Source organism: Megalobrama amblycephala, linkage group LG1 (assembly GCF_018812025.1).
Source record: "Megalobrama amblycephala isolate DHTTF-2021 linkage group LG1, ASM1881202v1, whole genome shotgun sequence".
NCBI classification, from domain to species: Eukaryota; Metazoa; Chordata; class Actinopteri; order Cypriniformes; family Xenocyprididae; genus Megalobrama; species Megalobrama amblycephala.
Genome location: NC_063044.1, coordinates 34,480,472 through 34,499,538, shown reverse-complemented (window position 1 = coordinate 34,499,538; position 19,067 = coordinate 34,480,472). Strand labels below are relative to the sequence as shown.

At 37.9% G+C, this 19,067-nt stretch overlaps 1 protein-coding gene across 1 annotated transcript in view; it reads right to left on the bottom strand.

Annotated features, from left to right (window-relative positions):
* Positions 1 to 1,591: 1,591 nt before the first annotated feature.
* Positions 1,592 to 19,067, bottom strand: part of ern1 (endoplasmic reticulum to nucleus signaling 1) — a 37,620-nt gene continuing 20,144 nt past the window's right edge. Inside the window, exons 6-22 of the mRNA XM_048190827.1 lie at positions 18,223 to 18,345; positions 16,923 to 17,024; positions 16,581 to 16,842; positions 14,095 to 14,173; positions 13,484 to 13,649; positions 13,058 to 13,173; positions 11,301 to 11,489; positions 10,230 to 10,488; positions 10,031 to 10,121; positions 9,758 to 9,947; positions 9,017 to 9,116; positions 8,652 to 8,851; positions 7,404 to 7,551; positions 7,166 to 7,293; positions 4,760 to 4,883; positions 4,506 to 4,573; positions 1,592 to 3,280 (exon numbers count right to left, since the gene is read on the bottom strand). Coding sequence (XP_048046784.1) covers positions 2,912 to 3,280; positions 4,506 to 4,573; positions 4,760 to 4,883; positions 7,166 to 7,293; positions 7,404 to 7,551; positions 8,652 to 8,851; positions 9,017 to 9,116; positions 9,758 to 9,947; positions 10,031 to 10,121; positions 10,230 to 10,488; positions 11,301 to 11,489; positions 13,058 to 13,173; positions 13,484 to 13,649; positions 14,095 to 14,173; positions 16,581 to 16,842; positions 16,923 to 17,024; positions 18,223 to 18,345 — 2,714 coding nt within the window. The 3' untranslated portion in view covers positions 1,592 to 2,911. The remainder of the gene's footprint in view (positions 3,281 to 4,505; positions 4,574 to 4,759; positions 4,884 to 7,165; positions 7,294 to 7,403; positions 7,552 to 8,651; positions 8,852 to 9,016; positions 9,117 to 9,757; positions 9,948 to 10,030; positions 10,122 to 10,229; positions 10,489 to 11,300; positions 11,490 to 13,057; positions 13,174 to 13,483; positions 13,650 to 14,094; positions 14,174 to 16,580; positions 16,843 to 16,922; positions 17,025 to 18,222; positions 18,346 to 19,067) is intronic.

The following is a 19,067-nucleotide window of genomic DNA, read 5'->3' as shown; positions in this document are numbered from 1 at the left end:
TGCAAAATTACATTATTGTGGCTGATTGATAGGAAAATGCTTTATTATTGGCCGTATTGAATGTGGTTACTGGCATTAATGCCTTTATTTCATATGACAGTAGAGAAATGGGGACAGAGAAGGCGGGGAACAGGACTGGGGTCTAGGCTGGACTCAAACCCAGATCCCGCTACAAACAGCTCTCGATGTATGGAGCAACACGCTGCTCTCTGTGCCACAGATCCAAACTTATTATAGAATGTTTATGAGCCCATCTTATAGGCCAATGTACATGTCCATCTCAAGTGATGGTGCCTAACCGCAAAATTACAAATCATACAATTACTAAGTTCATAAAAAATTAACCCAGTTACCTGTTATTATAGGGAAATCAAAGAGAAATATTTGCCTAACTTTTTTAAAGAAATAAAACTGCAATTTTTTTTTCTCTCCAAGTTAAATTAACATTAAGCGAGTTGATGGTATTGCATTTCACCACACCACAATGATGCACTGCAACTCTATGTATCCGAATATACATTGATCATCGTCAGTGATTTCAGGTAACAATAGATGACAATATGCCATATCTAGCAAACATGAAATTGTTTCTGCTGCATGTCAGTGGAATTAAGTCTTTTTCTGACATTTTACTTACTATACCATTTCCCATGACCGTACTATAATTAAATTACTGAATGAACTTTACTTCCCTGCTCTTACCTTCCCAATGGACAAAGTCCAGAACTGCTCCAGAAGCACTGAACAGAATAGATAGAAGAATCCCCAGAGTCATGGAAATCATTTAAATCTATTACTTACATGCTAGAATTTGTGCCTGCATACAACAGAAATCCATCTCTACATTACGATTAAATGTTTTGTCCTACCTGACCAGCATTGTTTTGCAGTTGGATGATAAAGTACACCTAAATAATGGTATTGAGAAACTTTAATAACCTCCGAATTGCAAACACACAGTTAAGAGTTAAAAACGTGTTTTGTGTAAACTCACTGTATCTAAATAGTTAAAAAATGCCAAGACTAATAAGCACCAAGTCTATTTTCAGGATCAGTGTTTTGTGCTAGTCATCATGTCACCTGCACATTGTTTTACTTTACTAGTGAATTGCAACGAGGTAATGGTTACTGGTTCTCCACAATTCTATTATACACAAAGTGTAAATAGAACTAACATGTTTTTTTATCCTAAAGGTCAAATATCTGAGCAATGGTAGGTGGCGTGAAAATAGCCTTTGGCAATAAGGTTGGCTATTTGTGCTCATATCAATTCCTGAGGTTGGTAAAAACTTGCTTGGCATTACACAATAGCAGCTTTTATTAACACTACATGTAAAAAAAAAAGCATAACTGAATTTTAATCATTTTTCCCTCAAAATGTGCCATTTAAAAATATATACTGAACATTAAAAAACATGTAACATTATAAAAGCTCCATCTGGAATATTTCAGTTAAAAACTGCATGCGTTTTATGTTCCAATGTCGTATATGCACTGAACATCTGCAGTAGAGACATCTTGAGTACTTGAAAACAAAACATCTTCCTGGCATTTCCTAACAAAAGATCACAGTTTTTCAATCAGGCATCCATTAAAACCAAGAAAAATAGTTTAATTATTTTCCAATATAATAACCATTTAAGAGAATCACCTGAAAGCTAAAACTTAACCGCACTATCCAGAATCCACGGGAATAAATTCATAGTTTACCATGTTTTGTTAAAATATGCCAACATATAAAAGTGGATGTCTGAAGTTATGAACACAATACAGGATAATAACCAAGTTTGTCATGAAAGTATATATACTTTTGAAAGCGTAATACCTGTAATGTCATACAGTTGGTTTTATGTTAGAGACATGGAAGGAATAGTTCATCCAAAAATTAAGCTGTCATCATTGTTGTTTCAAACCAGTAGTATCATAGTAGTATTCCATAATGTTTTGTGAACAGTATTTAAAGTTTTCTGAAGCCATATGATAGCACTGTCTGAGAAACAGACCCAAATTTAGCACAGTAGACAGTATTTACTGATTACAGTTATCATTCACAAACCCGATTTGTGCTTCCATTTATTCCTGACATGTGGTGATGTGATTGTTCACATGATATGCAATGCTTTTTGGCTTCATTGATGTCAAAACGGGTGTGATGTCTTAACACTTTGAATGAGAATTAAAAAATGTGGCGCTGGGGGAGATCATCAGTGAATAATGACTTCAGTTTGGATGTGATCTTCAGAAGTCCTATCGACTACTTTTATGATTATTTTTGGTAATTTTGGGGGTTCACAGCATCTGGCCACTCCAGATGGAAAAGAGGCATGGCTGTTCAATCTGGAAAGAAAGAAAGTCATACATCTATGTATGGGACATGTCTAGATGATGCCACTTTTCATTTTTGCCTGAACTATTCCTTTAACAGCTCTCAGCAGCAAAGGCATAAAGCAAAACCACAAACATCAGACTCTCTTCAGGACCAAGACACACGGCACAGTGTCATTTAAAAAGGCACAATCAATGGCCACTTCAACCAATTATCAATGATCAAAATATGTACAAAAATATATATTCAATAACATGTTCTCTCAACATTGCACAGTAGAATTTCTTGCGTTCACTTCAAGTGTTCAACAAAAATCCCACACCTTCCAATCTTAAAAAAGAAGGAATGACTTCAAGGTTTTGTGAGCACACCATCTTTCCCAGCATCCTCCAAATGATCTTGGTCAGGAAGCTGTAAGTCGCTCAGACGAGAGCGGTTGTCTAAAATGAGCATGTAAGGCACTAAAGATGGGATGGCGTCCTCTGCGGTGACATAGCCCGGACACTGCAGGCCCAGACTGCATCCGCACAGACAGACCGCTCATCCCTGGAATGTGTCTGGAAAGAGTCCATCAGTCACGTGGCACTATGGAGCTCCAGTCTCCTGTGCGCACAGTGTGGGCGGCATTGGGCCTGTCTGTGTGTGCATCTCTGGGGTGAGCTCAGGTATGACTGCTGATATCTGACTGGACGATGACAGGCCTGAGGGCACTGACGGACTGGAATGCTGTGTGGGCGGAGTCTGTGTTACACAATGTGTGTCTGTGTGGTGTGTGAGCAGTTCAGAAGCATGGTAGTAAGGCAGGAAAGGTCGCTCCGCAGCACAGAAACGCATGGCCAGATGTGTGTGCTGGAGAAGAAGAGGGAAGCGGGAGGTAAAGTAGGACACAAATTCATCTGGAATGGACCCCAGCGTCTCCTGGACTTCATCAGGTAACTCTCGGTAATGGTGTTTCTACAGGAGACAAAGATGAAATAGTCTGATGAATGTGGTGAAGAGAGAAAGTTTTTGTTCATGTGAAATGTTTTTTTTTTTTGCAACATAGACGTAAATTTTAAGTTTAGTTGTGTATTCAATAGAGGTGTAATGGCACATGTATTTGTCCTGAACCATCACTGAACATCACGGTTTGGTGCATACAGTCAGATGACGAATACAGTTAGTCACAGGTGATCCACACTCCAATCCAGAAGGGAGTGTGTGGTAACGCAACACTGTTTGAGCATGTAAGGCACAACAGGAAAAAGTGCAGAAGAAGAGACAATCTATGCACCAACCCAAATCAAGAGTTCAAATGGCAAGCAAGAGCTTGCTAGTAGCCTATAAGCTGTTTCAATTAATTTTTGTGACGCACTAAAAAAACTTTGCGGAAAGGTAACCAGGACGGCAGAAAGTGGCATCCTGTGTGTTTTCTTTATTTTATAAAAGCACAATTTTTTGTTTTTATTGTGAGTGTACACAAATATAAAGTGTCGAATGACGTCTTATTCTTTTCTGTATGATCAAAAATGACGGAATTCAAAAGTTTTATTTTTCATTATTCTATTTATTTTGTACTTTTATAACAAGAGATGCTTTTCAGTTTTGTATCTGCTGTAACCAAATAACTTTTGCAGCCCTACAAAAAAATATGACCTATGGAAGAGTGCATTCTGTTTACTGCTTAGTGCTTTATACACTAAAGGAGGCTGTACTGTATCAACTAGGGACTAAATGCTGCTAGGTGGAACAAACTGTGATTTGCACTACTGTCTGTTCAAACTAAATGAAAAGAAACCTAGCATTGGGGATTTGTTGTTTTTCCTGTTGTACCAAACTTGTATCAAACAGTGACCCAAAAACCGAGGTACGTACTGAACCATGACTTCTGTGTACCGTTACACCCCTAGTATTCAAATATACAAATCAATTATTTAGTAATTATTGTAAATTACACCCTGACTTCACTTCAAAAATTTTAAAATATGTGATAACCAACAAAACAACTACATACAATGAATAAATATAAAAACTTGGTGTTCCTCTTTTATGCCACAATCCTTTCACATCATACAAATAAAAGTTAGAAGTGAGTTGTTGAAGCTCATTCAGTACAAAAATGATCAAAATAATTTCACGCCACTGTAAACTGTGTTGCTATAACCACAAGATATTAACTCATGTCGTTTAGCAAATTTACCTTATTTCTCATGGCACGTAAAAGATCTCTGACCGATCCGCCTTTGTATGAACGAAATCTGCGTAGATCTGTAAAAAGAACACTTTGTAATTTAGTGGTTTGAAGGGCATAATTTTCACATTTAAGATTTCCAAAAGTAATAAAACTAGAACATCATGGCAGAATTGCATGTGGTTAATGTATTTACAAAGTCTTAGAATTAAAAACTAATAGAAAATCAAGTCAATAGAAAGCCAAATCGCAATAGCGCTCACCGGTCTGTAGAGGCACTGTGATATGATCCCTCCAATCACCTTTGACCACCACCCGTCCTCCTCTCTCCAGCTGCCTCACAATCGGTCCATCTAAGGGCTCCTTCTCAATTCTATCGCTCACATCCTGTGAGACAGCGGGGAAAAAATTCTGCCATTTACTGGCCATTCTAGAAAAATCTTATAATGTTCCCTGTGGTCCACTTATAACGTTGGCAGGATTTTATATCAAAATTTTTAATAATTTAATAAGAAATAAATGGCCACTTCTATCAAAACACGATGCAAACACAATGTAAATAAGAGATTCATTATGTAGTGTATACTGCTTCAATGATTATATTGGGAGTTTTGACGAGACAGCAGAACTTGCGCTGAACTAAAGTGATTGACTGTTCCAGAGATTAAATTATATACAGAAAGCGATCACTCCATTCATAATCACAGTTTGAAGTTGTTTTTCAAGCTACTGAAAGTAACAATGGGAAGTTGGCCCTTCAGTCGATGGCTTGAAATCAGTCCTTACAGTGGATATAAAAAGTTTTACACACCCCTATTGAAACAGCTGTTTTTTTGTGATGTAATATTTTTTTTAAAAGAAATCATATCAGAACATTTGCATGTTTAATGCAAAAATTACAACCTATGCAATGCCACTGAAAACCAAAGTGACACGTTTCAGAGAAAAAAAGATAAAGATAAAAATAACCTAACTGCATAAGTGCACCCTTTTCTAAGTGGGTACGTGATTGTGTTCAGAATTAACTAATCATCAATTAAAATAGTGCACACCTGTCTTCACTCTGATTAACTCCAAATAAATCTTAGCTGTTCTTATAAGATTTTTCCGACATCTTGGTTGCAGCTGCTACTACAAGAGCCATGGGCCACAAACAGCATCAACGGGATCTTATTGAAAGGTTTCTCTCAGGTGAGGGCTACAAAAAATAGTTCCAAGCAGGATTTTCTGTGCACCGGAGATGCCCTCGAATTTAACAGATTTAAAAACAGAATTTTTTTGCAAAGAAGAGTGAGAAAATATTCCCAAGTCAAGATGTGCCAAGCTTATAGACTCCTATCCAAACAGACTGTAATAAAATCAAAGGGTTCTTCAACTGCACACATATGCAGTTAGTAATTAGTTTTTAGTGGCATTGTATAGCATGGGTATGTTGACTGTACATATCAAAATCATTTATCACAGATCAGGGTTTAGAATTAACATGGTTACGTGTTGCGACATTATGGTTTGAGTCCACCTTTGACTAAAAAGGGCTTTTTTGACACTTTGAAATAGTTAACTCTGGGTCATTCTAAACCCCAGGTAAATGGAATCCTGGGTTATCTTTATTTATGTTTCACACTTGCTCATACTATACCCGGGGTTAACAGTTAATCCTGGGTATTCATAAACTGATGTTTCACATTGCACATTCCTAAACTCCAGGTAAAGTCCTTATCTGTATATTTGTGGTGTCAGTGTTACTGACTGGACAAACGCAGCACGTGACCTGTTTACATAAAGGCTCTTGCATTGCGTGTCCTCATTGCTGACTTTAATATCAAGTTTTTTTTCTGAATGAACTTCTCGAACTATATAGTTAAACATGACGTTTGACATTTTTCTTATTATACACAGAAACATCTGTTTATATACATTATATACATATATAGTGTTTCTATGACTGCCCAAAGTGCGTGAAAATAAGGCACGTGATTGGCTGTTGATTACTAATCATCTAGTTGTAACATTCTAACATCACATCACAAGCGGTGTTTAGGATGTCGATAACCCAAGGTTAAGCACAGTCCTAAAGTGTGTGTGCAAAACATTATGCCCTACTGACACGTTCAGGCACTTCACTGAAAATAAACAGCCACTTCCCTTCAGAAGGCATGCAGAGACAATGTTCTTCCACAACTAAGAACTGCACAACATTTGGAGAATTTAGACGACATCTAAATTCATTTTTATTTCAAGTGATCCTGTTGTCGTATCTCTCCCTTCAAGATGCATTGATCTGTGTCTGTGCAGGCAGTCTTGTGCTGATGTATTCATTTCCATTATGTAAATAAAACCAGGAAGTAGTAAACAAGTCCTTATGGTAGCTTCATTTCAATAAAAACTGTTTTTGGATTAACAAGAAAACATACAGTATGTTTTTTATAGTACAATGATCTCTTGTATGTCAAAAGCTCAAGGAAATTTGATTTCTCAACTCATGACTACTGTCCTTCAAACAATAATGTACTGACCTGTAAAAGGAAAAGAACTGAAATTATCTTTGCTGACTGATTTGCTGTTTTTAAGGTATGTTGTTATAGTGCCTTTTGCTGCCTTCTTGGCAAGAGCATTGTTTGCAAAAGATGCGTTTTACCTGGTTAAACCAGGACGCCTGACTAACAAACCTGGAAGAACTGCAGCTGTTTTTCCAGACTCCAGAAGAAGGGATGTTTCAACACTCTGTCAGCCGAGGGTCTCTTCTCTGGCTCCATGCTTAACATCTGCTCAATCAGATTTCGGGCCACAATATCCTCTGCACGAAACAGCATAAACAATCACATGATCAAAAAAACTGTGATATACATTTTGTCCCAAAATGAGCTGGTGTTTTTGAGTGCGAGAGGACATGCATGCTGGTCGTACCGTGTCTGTTCGGCTGTAAGTGGTCCAGTGAATAGGCACCCAGCAGAATGTTTGCCTGCCGCTGCAAGGACTTCCCAAAGGGGTGTTGGCCTTCAGATACCACATAATAAAACACACAGCCTGCAGAGAAGATGTCTACCATGCAGGTCTGAAACATCAGAAAGAGGAGAAGGCGTGAGTGTCTAGCCACTGACAAATCTACTGTATTAGTGCTTGGCTCTCTGGAACGCGCTTTATGCCTATGCCTATGCTTCAGCAAGAACTGTGGTAACTGCTGTAAACAGAATTTGGATTGCTGAATTGTTGAAAACTTGGTCAAATTAAAATATTGGTAGCATGAGATATATTCGCATGAGGTTAATTATGTATCATGAACTAACAATAAATAAGACTTTTACAGCACTTACTAATCTAAGTTCATGATAAATTCTACATATATTTCAGTTTGTATAAATTAACATTGTATTATGGTCAGAGTTGATAGCCTCGACGGCAGTGCTCCGACATGTAGGGCGGTTGAGGTTTGTGCGAGTTTGAGTCCTGCTTCCACCCCCTCTCTCTTCCACTTCACTTCCTGTCGATTAATTATACTGTATCTATACTATCAATAAAGGCAAAAATGCCAATAATAAATATTTAAAAGACAAACATTATATTATGAACGAAAACAAACAAACAATAAACAATAGTATATTCATAAATGAACATTAATATCAATAACAATTTGTTATTCATCCATCATTTCTGAAAAATAATGTTAACAAATTAACACTTTTTGTAAATTGTTACAAATAACTTGATGCACACACAAGATATTACCACTTCACAGCAGTCCTTCATCAGTTATTTAATTCCTTACATGTTCCTCCTCATACCATTACTACAGAAACATGGACTTAATGCAGTCGTTCACAGATTAATGGAAATAAGCTTTCAAAATGGTGATCAGACTCAAACACAAAAATATCTCTGATACCAGTGAACTGTTCATAGCACTTTAGAAGAAAAACACACTGTTATAAATGAAGCACAATGCTAAATATCAAAATCAACTCTTTAATCAACATTTATAATAAGTAAATACATAATTAACAATATTGTGATGAAACGATATCACTTTACTACTGATAAACATTTGGTATTCATATTCATATTCATGCAATTTAAAAAAACCTGAGAATATTTTTCATTCTTTCAGGTGTTTAAACCAAATCAAAACGGACACACAGTATTTTTTTGAGCTCTTACCGGGTTATGTTTAGCATCCTCACTGAGCACTTCCGGAGCGATCCAGCCCTCCGTGCCTGGGACGCCTGACTTCCTGCTGAAGCTGTGTCTGCCCACCGCCAGCTTCTTACACAGGCCGAAGTCTGAGATCATGGCCTTCACGCGCCCGTGCGTGTTTGGCATCGACACAAGGATGTTGTGCGGCTTCAGATCTCTGTGGACTATCAACCCATGAAAGACTGAGTGTTACCAACACTTTTATCAAACAGATTTATGAAATAAATAAAAAAAAAACTACAGTACTTCATGAATACTGGTTATTTAGCCTAAAAAAAGCAGATAAAAAGCATTAAAAATGTCTTACTGATGTTACTGATAATAGTTACCTATATTAAGAGAATGTAAATGAGACAGTCCAGACATGGTTTGCTCTAGCAGTGTCACTGGCTCCAAACCGTGGCGGTCAAAGTCCTTTCGTTCCACATACTAAAAGTAAATAAAACAAAAAATAGATAAGTAAATAAATAAATAAGACATTATTAAAAAACTACATTATATTATTACACAATACAGCATTGCATGAACTAAAAAGTTGAAAATCTGTTTTTCATCCTAGCAGAAATTAAACGGAGCATTTTAGGCAAGATTTAAGACCCTGATACAACTTACGATTACAACCTCATTTTCTACTATAAAGCAACTCCAGTGTTCATGTTTTCGCTTGCGGACGTCTAAGCTGGAGGGACTGAATGGAAGAAATGAACCGGAGAGGATTTCCATGTCAAAAGTAAGAGCCTCAGAGCCACACCCACCTATTACATAATACTGATCAACGGTAGTTTGAAGGTGTTTACAAGCCGGAGGAAACTACCGTGATAACGTGATCATTAAGCTCTTCCAAGGCAATTCAAGTAAATTATTCGGGTAACATTAATAAATCCTTTATATGTGTTAGACATTAAAAATGGTCAGTGATAAGAGAAGTTCATGTTCTTGTCTTTGACATTTTTTTAAATAAAATCTGTGATAAGTAAAGTGCAGATTCAAATCCATTTTTATTGTAATATTCAGTTTGGGTTCTTTGACCTGAAACAGCAATGAAGCGTCAGGTTGTGTGTCTGTCATACCTCTTGCAGTGTGCTGCTGCACAGCTCTATGGCGATGTACTGAAACTGACGGTCTCGCTCAGTGCAGAAGTAACGAATCACGTTTGGATGCTCATCTGACTCCCGCAGCAGCTGAACCTCACGGTCGGCAAAGCTGAAGCATTCTGGGAGAATCCTCTTTACAGCCACTGGACGGTTATCAAACTGACCCCTGAAATTTTACAGAGAGAAGCTTATAGACTCTGAATCTGAAATAATGAAAGCAAATACAAAGACTACAAAGGTCATTCTTGCCTGTACACAATAGTTCCCTCAGCACCATGTCCAAGCACATCTCTGGGGCTGAACGTGATGTTTCCAATTCGAACAATGTTGGATTCGTCCTCTGAAAGTCAAACAATAGGCACTGATGGACACATACTTGTGAGAAAAGGTAAACAAGATTAAATGGTAATATATAGATTTGAGTTGTTGTTTCGCTGACAGCCCTAACCTGTGTCCTCATGCTCATTAGCTGAATGTCCCATCTCAGACTGGGACATGTTGGAATGGTTGGATGCTCGCGGGGTTACGTTGGGACTGCTGTGGCCAGAGCTCTCTGAGCGGGTCCGGGCTGCCTCCAGGAAGTCAGTGTCAGGAGGCAGATCTGTGGGTGGCTGGAAAATGAGCTGCTGACGCTGCAGGAGCTGCAGCTTCTCCTCCATCTGCTGCTGAAACTGCTGGTGCTGCAACTGCTGCTGCTTATGGACACTCTGATCAGAACAAGACAAACCACGATACTCTCAGAGCTGAGCAAACAGAAGCTTCTCTACCAAAAACCATGATTATTTTGCTAAAATTATACATGCAAAGATAAGTTAAAGTCCTGCTTATAAGTTGAGCATTATTCCTTTTGTTTATAACTTTACTTTTTGACTATTTACTAGACAGAACAGTAAAGGGTTAGTTGCTGGCCGATATTTTTGATGAAATCCAAGAGGTTTTTTTTTTTTTATTCTCAATAGAAAGCAACAAAATTACCACATTCAAGGTCCAGAAAAGTAGTGAAAATTTTGTTAGAGTAGTCAATGAGACTACAGTGGTTCAACCTTAATGTTATGAAGCGACAAGAATACTTTTTGTGTGCAAAAACAAAACAAAAATAATGACTTTATTCAACAAAATAGTCTCTCCCCTGTCAGTCTTTAAAAAAAATAAAATAAAAAATCAAAACTATCTTAATTTAGCGCTAAACCCAGCTCTTAAATCTGTGAAAAGTTAGGAGTAGTCAAGAGTCACTTAGACCAAATCACAAACAATCCTAAACTGGCTGCTTAATTTTAATCTTAATTTGAGTACTGAAGTTGAACGAAGGTCTTACAGGTTTGGAACAACATGAGGGTGAGTGATTAATGACAGAATTTTCATTTTTGGGTGAACTAACCCTGTAAAAGGTCATGTTAGGGCCAAGACACACCAAGCCAATGGTCGGCCAGCTCTCAAATTAATAAATAGAAGTAAAACTCACCTCACTGACCAAATGAATTACTCTCTAATGGTCAGATCTTCTTCAGAGTGTGCTTACCTTGGGGTAGGTGATGATGAAGGCCACCCAGCCAGCCAAAAGGAAAGTGCAGAAGATGATGGTGGCCATGTCCTTCAGCATGGAGTCCACTGGAGTCTCCACGCGTGGGAGACGGCCGGGTTTCTCCTGCAGGGACGACACGGGTGGAGGCAGTGGACTGTTGTCTTCCATTCCACTCTCATTCACTTTCTGAAAGACAGCAGAACACACTTTCGTTTTGTTTGTATTTTGGTTTATTGCCACATCAGTTTCAAAGGCTACAGATATACAGACAATAATCAAGCATTCAATAAAATCAGACAAATTTGTACAACATGACAACTGAAAAATCTTTTGCTGTACTAAATTATAAAAGTTTTTCTGGGCTGACTTACATTTTTATGTTTTACAGTCAAGGAGTGCTACAATTTAGACATTTTGGTCTGGGGCAGTCGACACGAAACCTTGTGTACAACATTTGGTCATGTCTAGATTCGAAAGAGTAGATGCTAGTCTAGTTAAAATTTCGATATGTATCAATAATGAAATATCTGAAACAGTTCCAATATCCCTTTTCTGCAGTAGCGATACACTGATACCAGCTAAGCTTTCTTGCTCTCTCTTCTCTCCGACAGCTAATTGACACACACTCGCCTCCTGTCACTCACTCGTCTCATTTGCTCCAGGTGAATAGTGCTTGTACTGTGATGATGATGATGACGATTTCCGTGATTAATCGTGATTAAATGGTCAAATACACATAAAATTATGTCAAAATGCCTGTCTTGCCGAGTATTCAGGTAAACAGTCAGTTTTGGAACGTAAATAGTTGAAAAAGAAAACAAGTTGTTTAACAGTATTTTGGGTCCATGCATAAACTCTTAAAGTGAAAATGCAAATAAACCTGCTGCTTGTCTGTCATGTTAATCAAAAAACATAAGACAGAGAAAATCACTCGCTGCTCTTGACTGAATAACTTTTGTAACTTTAATTGTAAGCATTAATCGGTTTTTAATTTTACGATATTGTAACGATATTGTTTTTATTGATATTAATTATTTTACATTTGATTACTTTAATTTCTGTAGTATTTTTTACCTGAATACTACTGTTAGACCCACCGGAAAAACTTTAAGCCATGTTTATTTCATTTGTCTCTTTATTCTATTTATTTATGCTATCATTTGCAATTAGTTTATGTTTTTAAAGGTAGATGCATATTTCCCCTACCACAGGGTTTACTTCAAATAATTTCAAATTTTCTATGACATTTGATGCATATTCCAAACCGTCTGATATAGCAGAGTATAATATAGCACATTTGCAAATATTGTGGGGAGAATATTGGTTTATAAGCTGGATTGTGTAGATTTTTCTTTATTATTGCATACTCTAGTCAGGAGTGGACAAGCAGTCTCTTTAGCCATAAAAGAACATTTCATTTTTACTACTACTTTTATAATGTAGCAATTAAAAGCATTGAAAGCTTTTAAGTATCTGTTATGCTTTGATGATGGATGAAATTCATTTTACTATCCAAGAATATCCATGAACAGTTCCAGGTCATGATGCAAGGATCTCCGAAGATAGGAGTGGATGCATACAGTTTTGGGTTTAAAGAATCCTAAACCAAATAACCTAAACGGCTGATCTAAAGGGCTCTATCTTCTTAAACTACATTATCAAAGTCGCTTATCTGGTGATCAGACTTCAGACATTCTCTCCACTGGTTTATATACGTGGCTTGTCAAAACTACTGGATGTTGTTCTTACTGTACCTCTTCAATGGTCTTCTCTGTGGCAGGGGGGATGATGTTGACATGCTGGCGGGGGATGCTCTCTGGAAACTTCTCCAGGATTTTATTATGAGCGTCAGGCGGCGTCTCGTGGTGACCTGTGGAAGAGAAAAATTGCTGTTAAGAAAAATGTTCACACCTTGTTCAAAGTGGGGCAACATAGTAGAGCACAAGAAAAGTGGGTTAACAACAACTATGACAATTATGCAGTAATTAAAATCACAAATTGTATGTTTTCAGCAAACAGACCAGTTTTGCACTCACACTTCAGGACTTTTCTCAAAACATTAAGACGCATTGTGACTTTGTTACTCTAAAGTTTGTTTTAAAAAAGCGCAAAGTCTCCACTAGAGGGCCTGATCGGCATGGCTCTGAGAGCAGGTCTGCTGGAGTGTGCAGTAGAGCTACCTATCAGCAGCAGAGAGTTCCTCATGACGTTCATGCGGTTCCTCTCTTTCAATGCTGCACTGAACTTTACTGTGGTGCTGGGCGTGATCACACACTCCTGCTCATCTTCCACACTTGACTCCTGGTTACTGGGGCCCTCCAGCATGGGAAACGTCCTGCCACGAGGCTGAAAAAAGCACACAAATATACACAAATATTTTTAAACAAATATAATAAATTATTAATTAATAAACCTTACTCATAAATCTACTACTTTTCGTACACAAAATAAAAACATACTCATCATAGAATAAAACAATTATTGAAATCGCATTTTAGAACTGCATTTTAATGGATTTAATTAATAATAGACAGAAATAAGAGTCACAATGTTCTGTAGGTGTTCTGTAATATGTAAGATATTTAAAGGCTTAGTTTTAAGTAGGTTTTTTTGTGATTTTATAGAGTTAACAGTGTACATCTTCCTTGTCTAAGATTTATGCTGACAGTCTAAAGTTTGGCTATGCAATAATACAGTACAAAAGTGACATGAACCTTTCAAAATAAACCTAACCATGTAGTCCCATAAAAGTATGAGGAAACATATTTTAAAGTTTTTTAATGCCACTCACCACAACAGTAACTCCGTCATGCACCAGGGAGGGAGATGCGTACAGACCAGTGGAGTGTTTCCCTACATACAGTGTGGACCTGTCAGAAAACCAGCCAAAAACAGCAAATTATTCTTAGTTTGTTATCCAAAGTTGCATACGTTGCCTGTAAATAGCATGCTAAGGAACTGCTAGGTTTTATAGAGTGGCTAAAGTTTATTTATCCAGGCAATAATCCTGCATGCTGAAAGTTTTTTAGATGATAACAACATTCCCACAAAGAGATCTTACTCCAGTTACTGTAATATACACTATATGGTCAAGCAGAAGCAGAAGACCACGTAAAGTCACAGAGCGAACCGATCATCGAGTGTCGAGGCGCACAGTGCGTAAATGTCACCAATGCTCTGCTGATTGAACAACTGAAGACATCCAAACTTCCACTGGCATTAATATCAGCACAAAACCTGTGTGGCGGGAGCTTCATGGAATGGGTTTCCATGGCTGAGCAGCTGCATGCAAGCCTCACATCACTAAGTACAATGACAATCCTTGGATGGAGTGGTGTAAAGCACACTGCCACTAGACTCTGGGCAGTGGAAACACGTTCTGTGGAGTGACAAATCACAGAACACGCTTCACTGTTTGGCCGGCCTATGGGCGAGTCTGGGTTTGGCGGACACCAGGAGAACATTACCTGCCTGACTGCAACTGTAAAGTTTGGTGGAGGAGCGATGATGGTATGGGGCTGTTTTTCAGAGGTTGTGCTATAGGCCTCTTACTTCCAGTGAGGAGAAATCTTAAAGGCCCCGATATTTTCATGGCAAAGTTCTTTTCCGTTCTTCGCTTACGAGTGAAAAGTTCGAAATATGTGAGCAGTGATATACTGTGATCACATTTACATGACTGTGTAAATACATGCTGCACTTTCTCTCAATAAAAAAAAAATCACAACAAAATGAGAAAACAGCAAGCATTTTTTTTTCTGAACAGAAGAAATGAACCAGAGAAGAGTTCTACGTCAAAGTAGGTGGAGCCTCAGAGCCACACCTACCTTTTACATCATCGCCATTGACCAATGGTAGTATGAAGGTGTTTACCAGCTGAAGCAAACTTTTCTGAAAAGTTCTCAAACATTTCCAAAAGTTCCCAAACATTTCCAAAAGTTCCCAAACTCCCAAAACGAACTCCAAACTCCTGATTTTGTTCTCCGATTTCGCCTGAAGTATTTTGGGGCCTTAATGCTTCAGCATACCAAGACATTTGGGACAATGCTAGGTATCCAACTTTTTGGGATCAGTTTGGGTAAGCCCTTTTCTATTCCAGCATGACGGTGCACAAAGCAAGGTCCATAAAGACATGGCTGGATAAGTTTGGTGTGGAAGAACTTGACAGAGGCATGTCCTCAACCCCATCCAACACCTTTGGGATAAACTAGAACAGAGATTGCAAGCAAGGCCTTCTGGTCCAACATCAGTGCCTGACCTCACAAATGCTCTTCTAGATGAATGGGCAAAAATCCCCACAATAACACTCCAAAATCTTGTGGAAAGCATTTCCAGAAGAGTAGAAGCTGTTATAGCTGCAAAGAGGTGACAAACTCCATATTAATGTCTATGTATTTATAATGAAATATCATTACAGTCCCTGTTGGTGTAATGGTCAGGTGTCCCAATACTTTTGTCTATATAGTGTATATATAGGGATCTGTTCTAAACAGTGAGGGTTTCTGCTCAAAGCTAGGATGACTGATAGCACTTTTTCATGTCCGATACTAATACTGATACTTTAAGCTTGAGTATCTGCTGATATTGATGCCAAACCAATACCTGTAGTGTCTTTTTCTTGATCAGTTTAGATTGACTATACCTCATTAACTTGCCAACTACACACTGCTTCATCAACAATTATATATTATATATATATATATATATATATATTATAGGCTAGGAACTATATTGTTAACTAGGCTACAGCATTACAATTAACAATAATTCCAGTGCAAATCTTAAATCCAACAAATTTTTTTTTTTTTAAAGTGAATATAAATGTAGGCCTCTTACTGCTACAATCACAAATCACTATTTGTGTTACATGAGAGCTAAAGCATTCTTAAAATCTTATGAACAATACATTTGTGATTTGTGAGTTGCTACTACATACTACGATTACTACAATTTCTAGAATCTGTTCTTCCCCACCCTTCTCAAAAAACAGAGGATGTGGCTTAGATATTGGAGATGCAACATGCAAGTCAAATCATGTCAACTCAGCAAGTACCAAATGAGAGTAAAATGTGGTTTTGGCAAGTAAATATCAAAAGGAAATCAAGAGGAGACATTTCAGCACATGATGCTGGGAGTGACATAATAACCAACATGGTTGATAAGGTTAAAAATATTTTTGTGGAATTAAAGCAAACTGACAAGAAATAAAAAAATAAATAAAAAATATAAAAACATAGAAAACAAGCATTAGTACTTGGTCTTGTTAGAAAGGCTGCTTACATCAGCTTATCTTTGGTTTTCTTCTCCCGAGGAAACGGATACTTCCACTGTGTGATGCGACCCACCTCTCCCGACATGAAAGTGAGATAACGCAAAGTTTCCACAGCAACATTGGTGTGTGGGACTTTGCGCAGGCCCTCGCGCTGCCAGATGTAGATGGCCACCACAGGGGAGTTGTAGTTCTGAACCCACTGCACGTCTCCAGACTCACTGTCCACTGTCACCACTAGGCCATCACCGTTGGACACAAAGTGGGCCATATCTGTCAAACACAGGAAACAATGTTATGCTATGCTACGGAAGACATCTGATTAGGTTTCCAAATTTACACCGATGCCTCACTGTATTTGGTGTCATCGTCTGGAAGGGTGAAGGCGTAGTCAGAGTATGTGGCGTTCCAGCGCAGCTCTCTGCTCTTGGTGTCATACATAGTGATGGTGTATTCTGAGGAACACCACAATCAGTAGATCAGCAAAGCACAAGACTGATAAATAATGAATATCTTTGATTTTCACATCACATTTGACTCATTTTGACCTAGAGTGTCGGTATTCTGTAATACGGTTTATCACTGTAATTAATATGCACAATATTGCTACCATGGACCTGTTATAATTCTGGATAACATATTAGCTCTCTGAATTTACAGTAGCTAATTTCCATCAACAGGTCAAGATTAAGAACGCTAACGCAACCCTTGCTAATGGGCTGTTTATCACGGTCCAGCTGATATTTTGAATGCTCCGAGATTTGCTTCGATCTGAGTTGTGACACCACCTGAATCATAATCTTACAGTGTTCTGTTTGTTGGCCAGAGAAGATTGAGCCTTGTTTCTCCACTTGTTTTTTTTTCTCCATTTTGTTTTACAGTGGTGAAATTTTCATCCGATAATGAAAGTGAATTACAGAATTTAAAGGGTTAGTTCACCCAAAAATTTAAACTCTGTCAATAATTACTCATCCTCATTTCGTTCCACACCCATAAAACCATCATTTATCTTCGAACACAAATTAAGGTATTTTTGATAAAATACGAATCAGTGGTTTGGAGCGTGTATGAAACTGCCAAAGTCACGTGATTTCAGTAAATGAGGCTTCGTTATGTCATGAGTGTTTCAAAATTTCAATGGCTCACTACTGGGGGGCGTGACTTTGGCAGTTTGATGCACGCTCCGAACCACTGATTCGAAACAAAAGATTCATAAAGCTTCGAAGCTTCACGAAGTAGTGTTTTGAAATCGCCCATCACTTGATATTGTTGAATAAAGTCGTTATTTTGTTTTTTTTGGTGCACAAAAAGTATTCTCTTCACTTCATATCATTACCATTAAAAATATCTTAATTTGTGTTCCGAAGATGAATGAAGGTCTTACGGGTGTAGAACGACATGAGGGTGAGTAATCAGAATTTTCATATTTGGGTGAACTAACCCTAATCAATGAATAATAATAATAGCCAATGTGTTACAGAGGCAGTCTCAGATTACAATTGTGCAAAACTGAGGAAACACATGCACACGCTAGTCTCCAGTAACAGTATTGCAGCATTCCTCATATCAATTCAAAGCGCTACTACTCCAAAAGTGTTTTTTGTACTGAACCAGAGATGATCTGAACTGAACTATGTACAGGTCTCATCTTACCTGTGCGGCCGAGGTAGAGCAGAGATGAAGATGGACATAACATCTCAGCATAGGAGGAGGTCAGCGTTTGCTGCTTCTCACCAGTCAGCAGATCCACCACATACCACACATCCTGTTTCTTACCTACAAACAAACATAAACTCATCTTATTCTCAAAGCATCATTTACTCAAGCACAGGGCTGCATACAGTTATGAACATTCCAAATTCAATTCAAGATCAGCTCTATGTGCAGTATCTGTGATTCAACCACAGACAATAATTCAGACTCATTCTATTTGCAAAAAACAAAAATTGTGTGTATGGTCCTGTACTTAAAATGGAAGTGTACGGGGCAAGACATTATGGTCGCCCTGCCGTCAATATTTTACCTCTTAAAACTCATCTTTGATAATCAAAATTACATAATTATGTAACAAATGAATTTTTTCCTGTGAAAATAATTTCTTCATGCCTTAAAATAGCTTGAATGTAACACCATTGCTTCATTTAGTATACGTGGAACCATAATTATGCAAATTAGTCCCCGCCTTCACTCAATCACAGCAGCTCGGAGATCCACTCGGTCAACTGTAGTAAATGCTACACAATGGCAAGTGGAAATACTGGTCTAATTCAGCAAATTATGTTTGAACCAGAAACTCATTCAGAAGAAGAAGAGGAAGAGTGAATTATACAGGCTTGTCCACAAGTCAATGTATCAGAAAGGTAATGCGTTTTATGTATCGCTCTCTACAATGTTGGACAAATAAAAGTAATTAATATGATTAGCCTTTTGCTTGACTACGATATCAAACAGCTAATGTTCCTGTGGAGAAAAGCCCCACCCTGCACATCGACGGGATT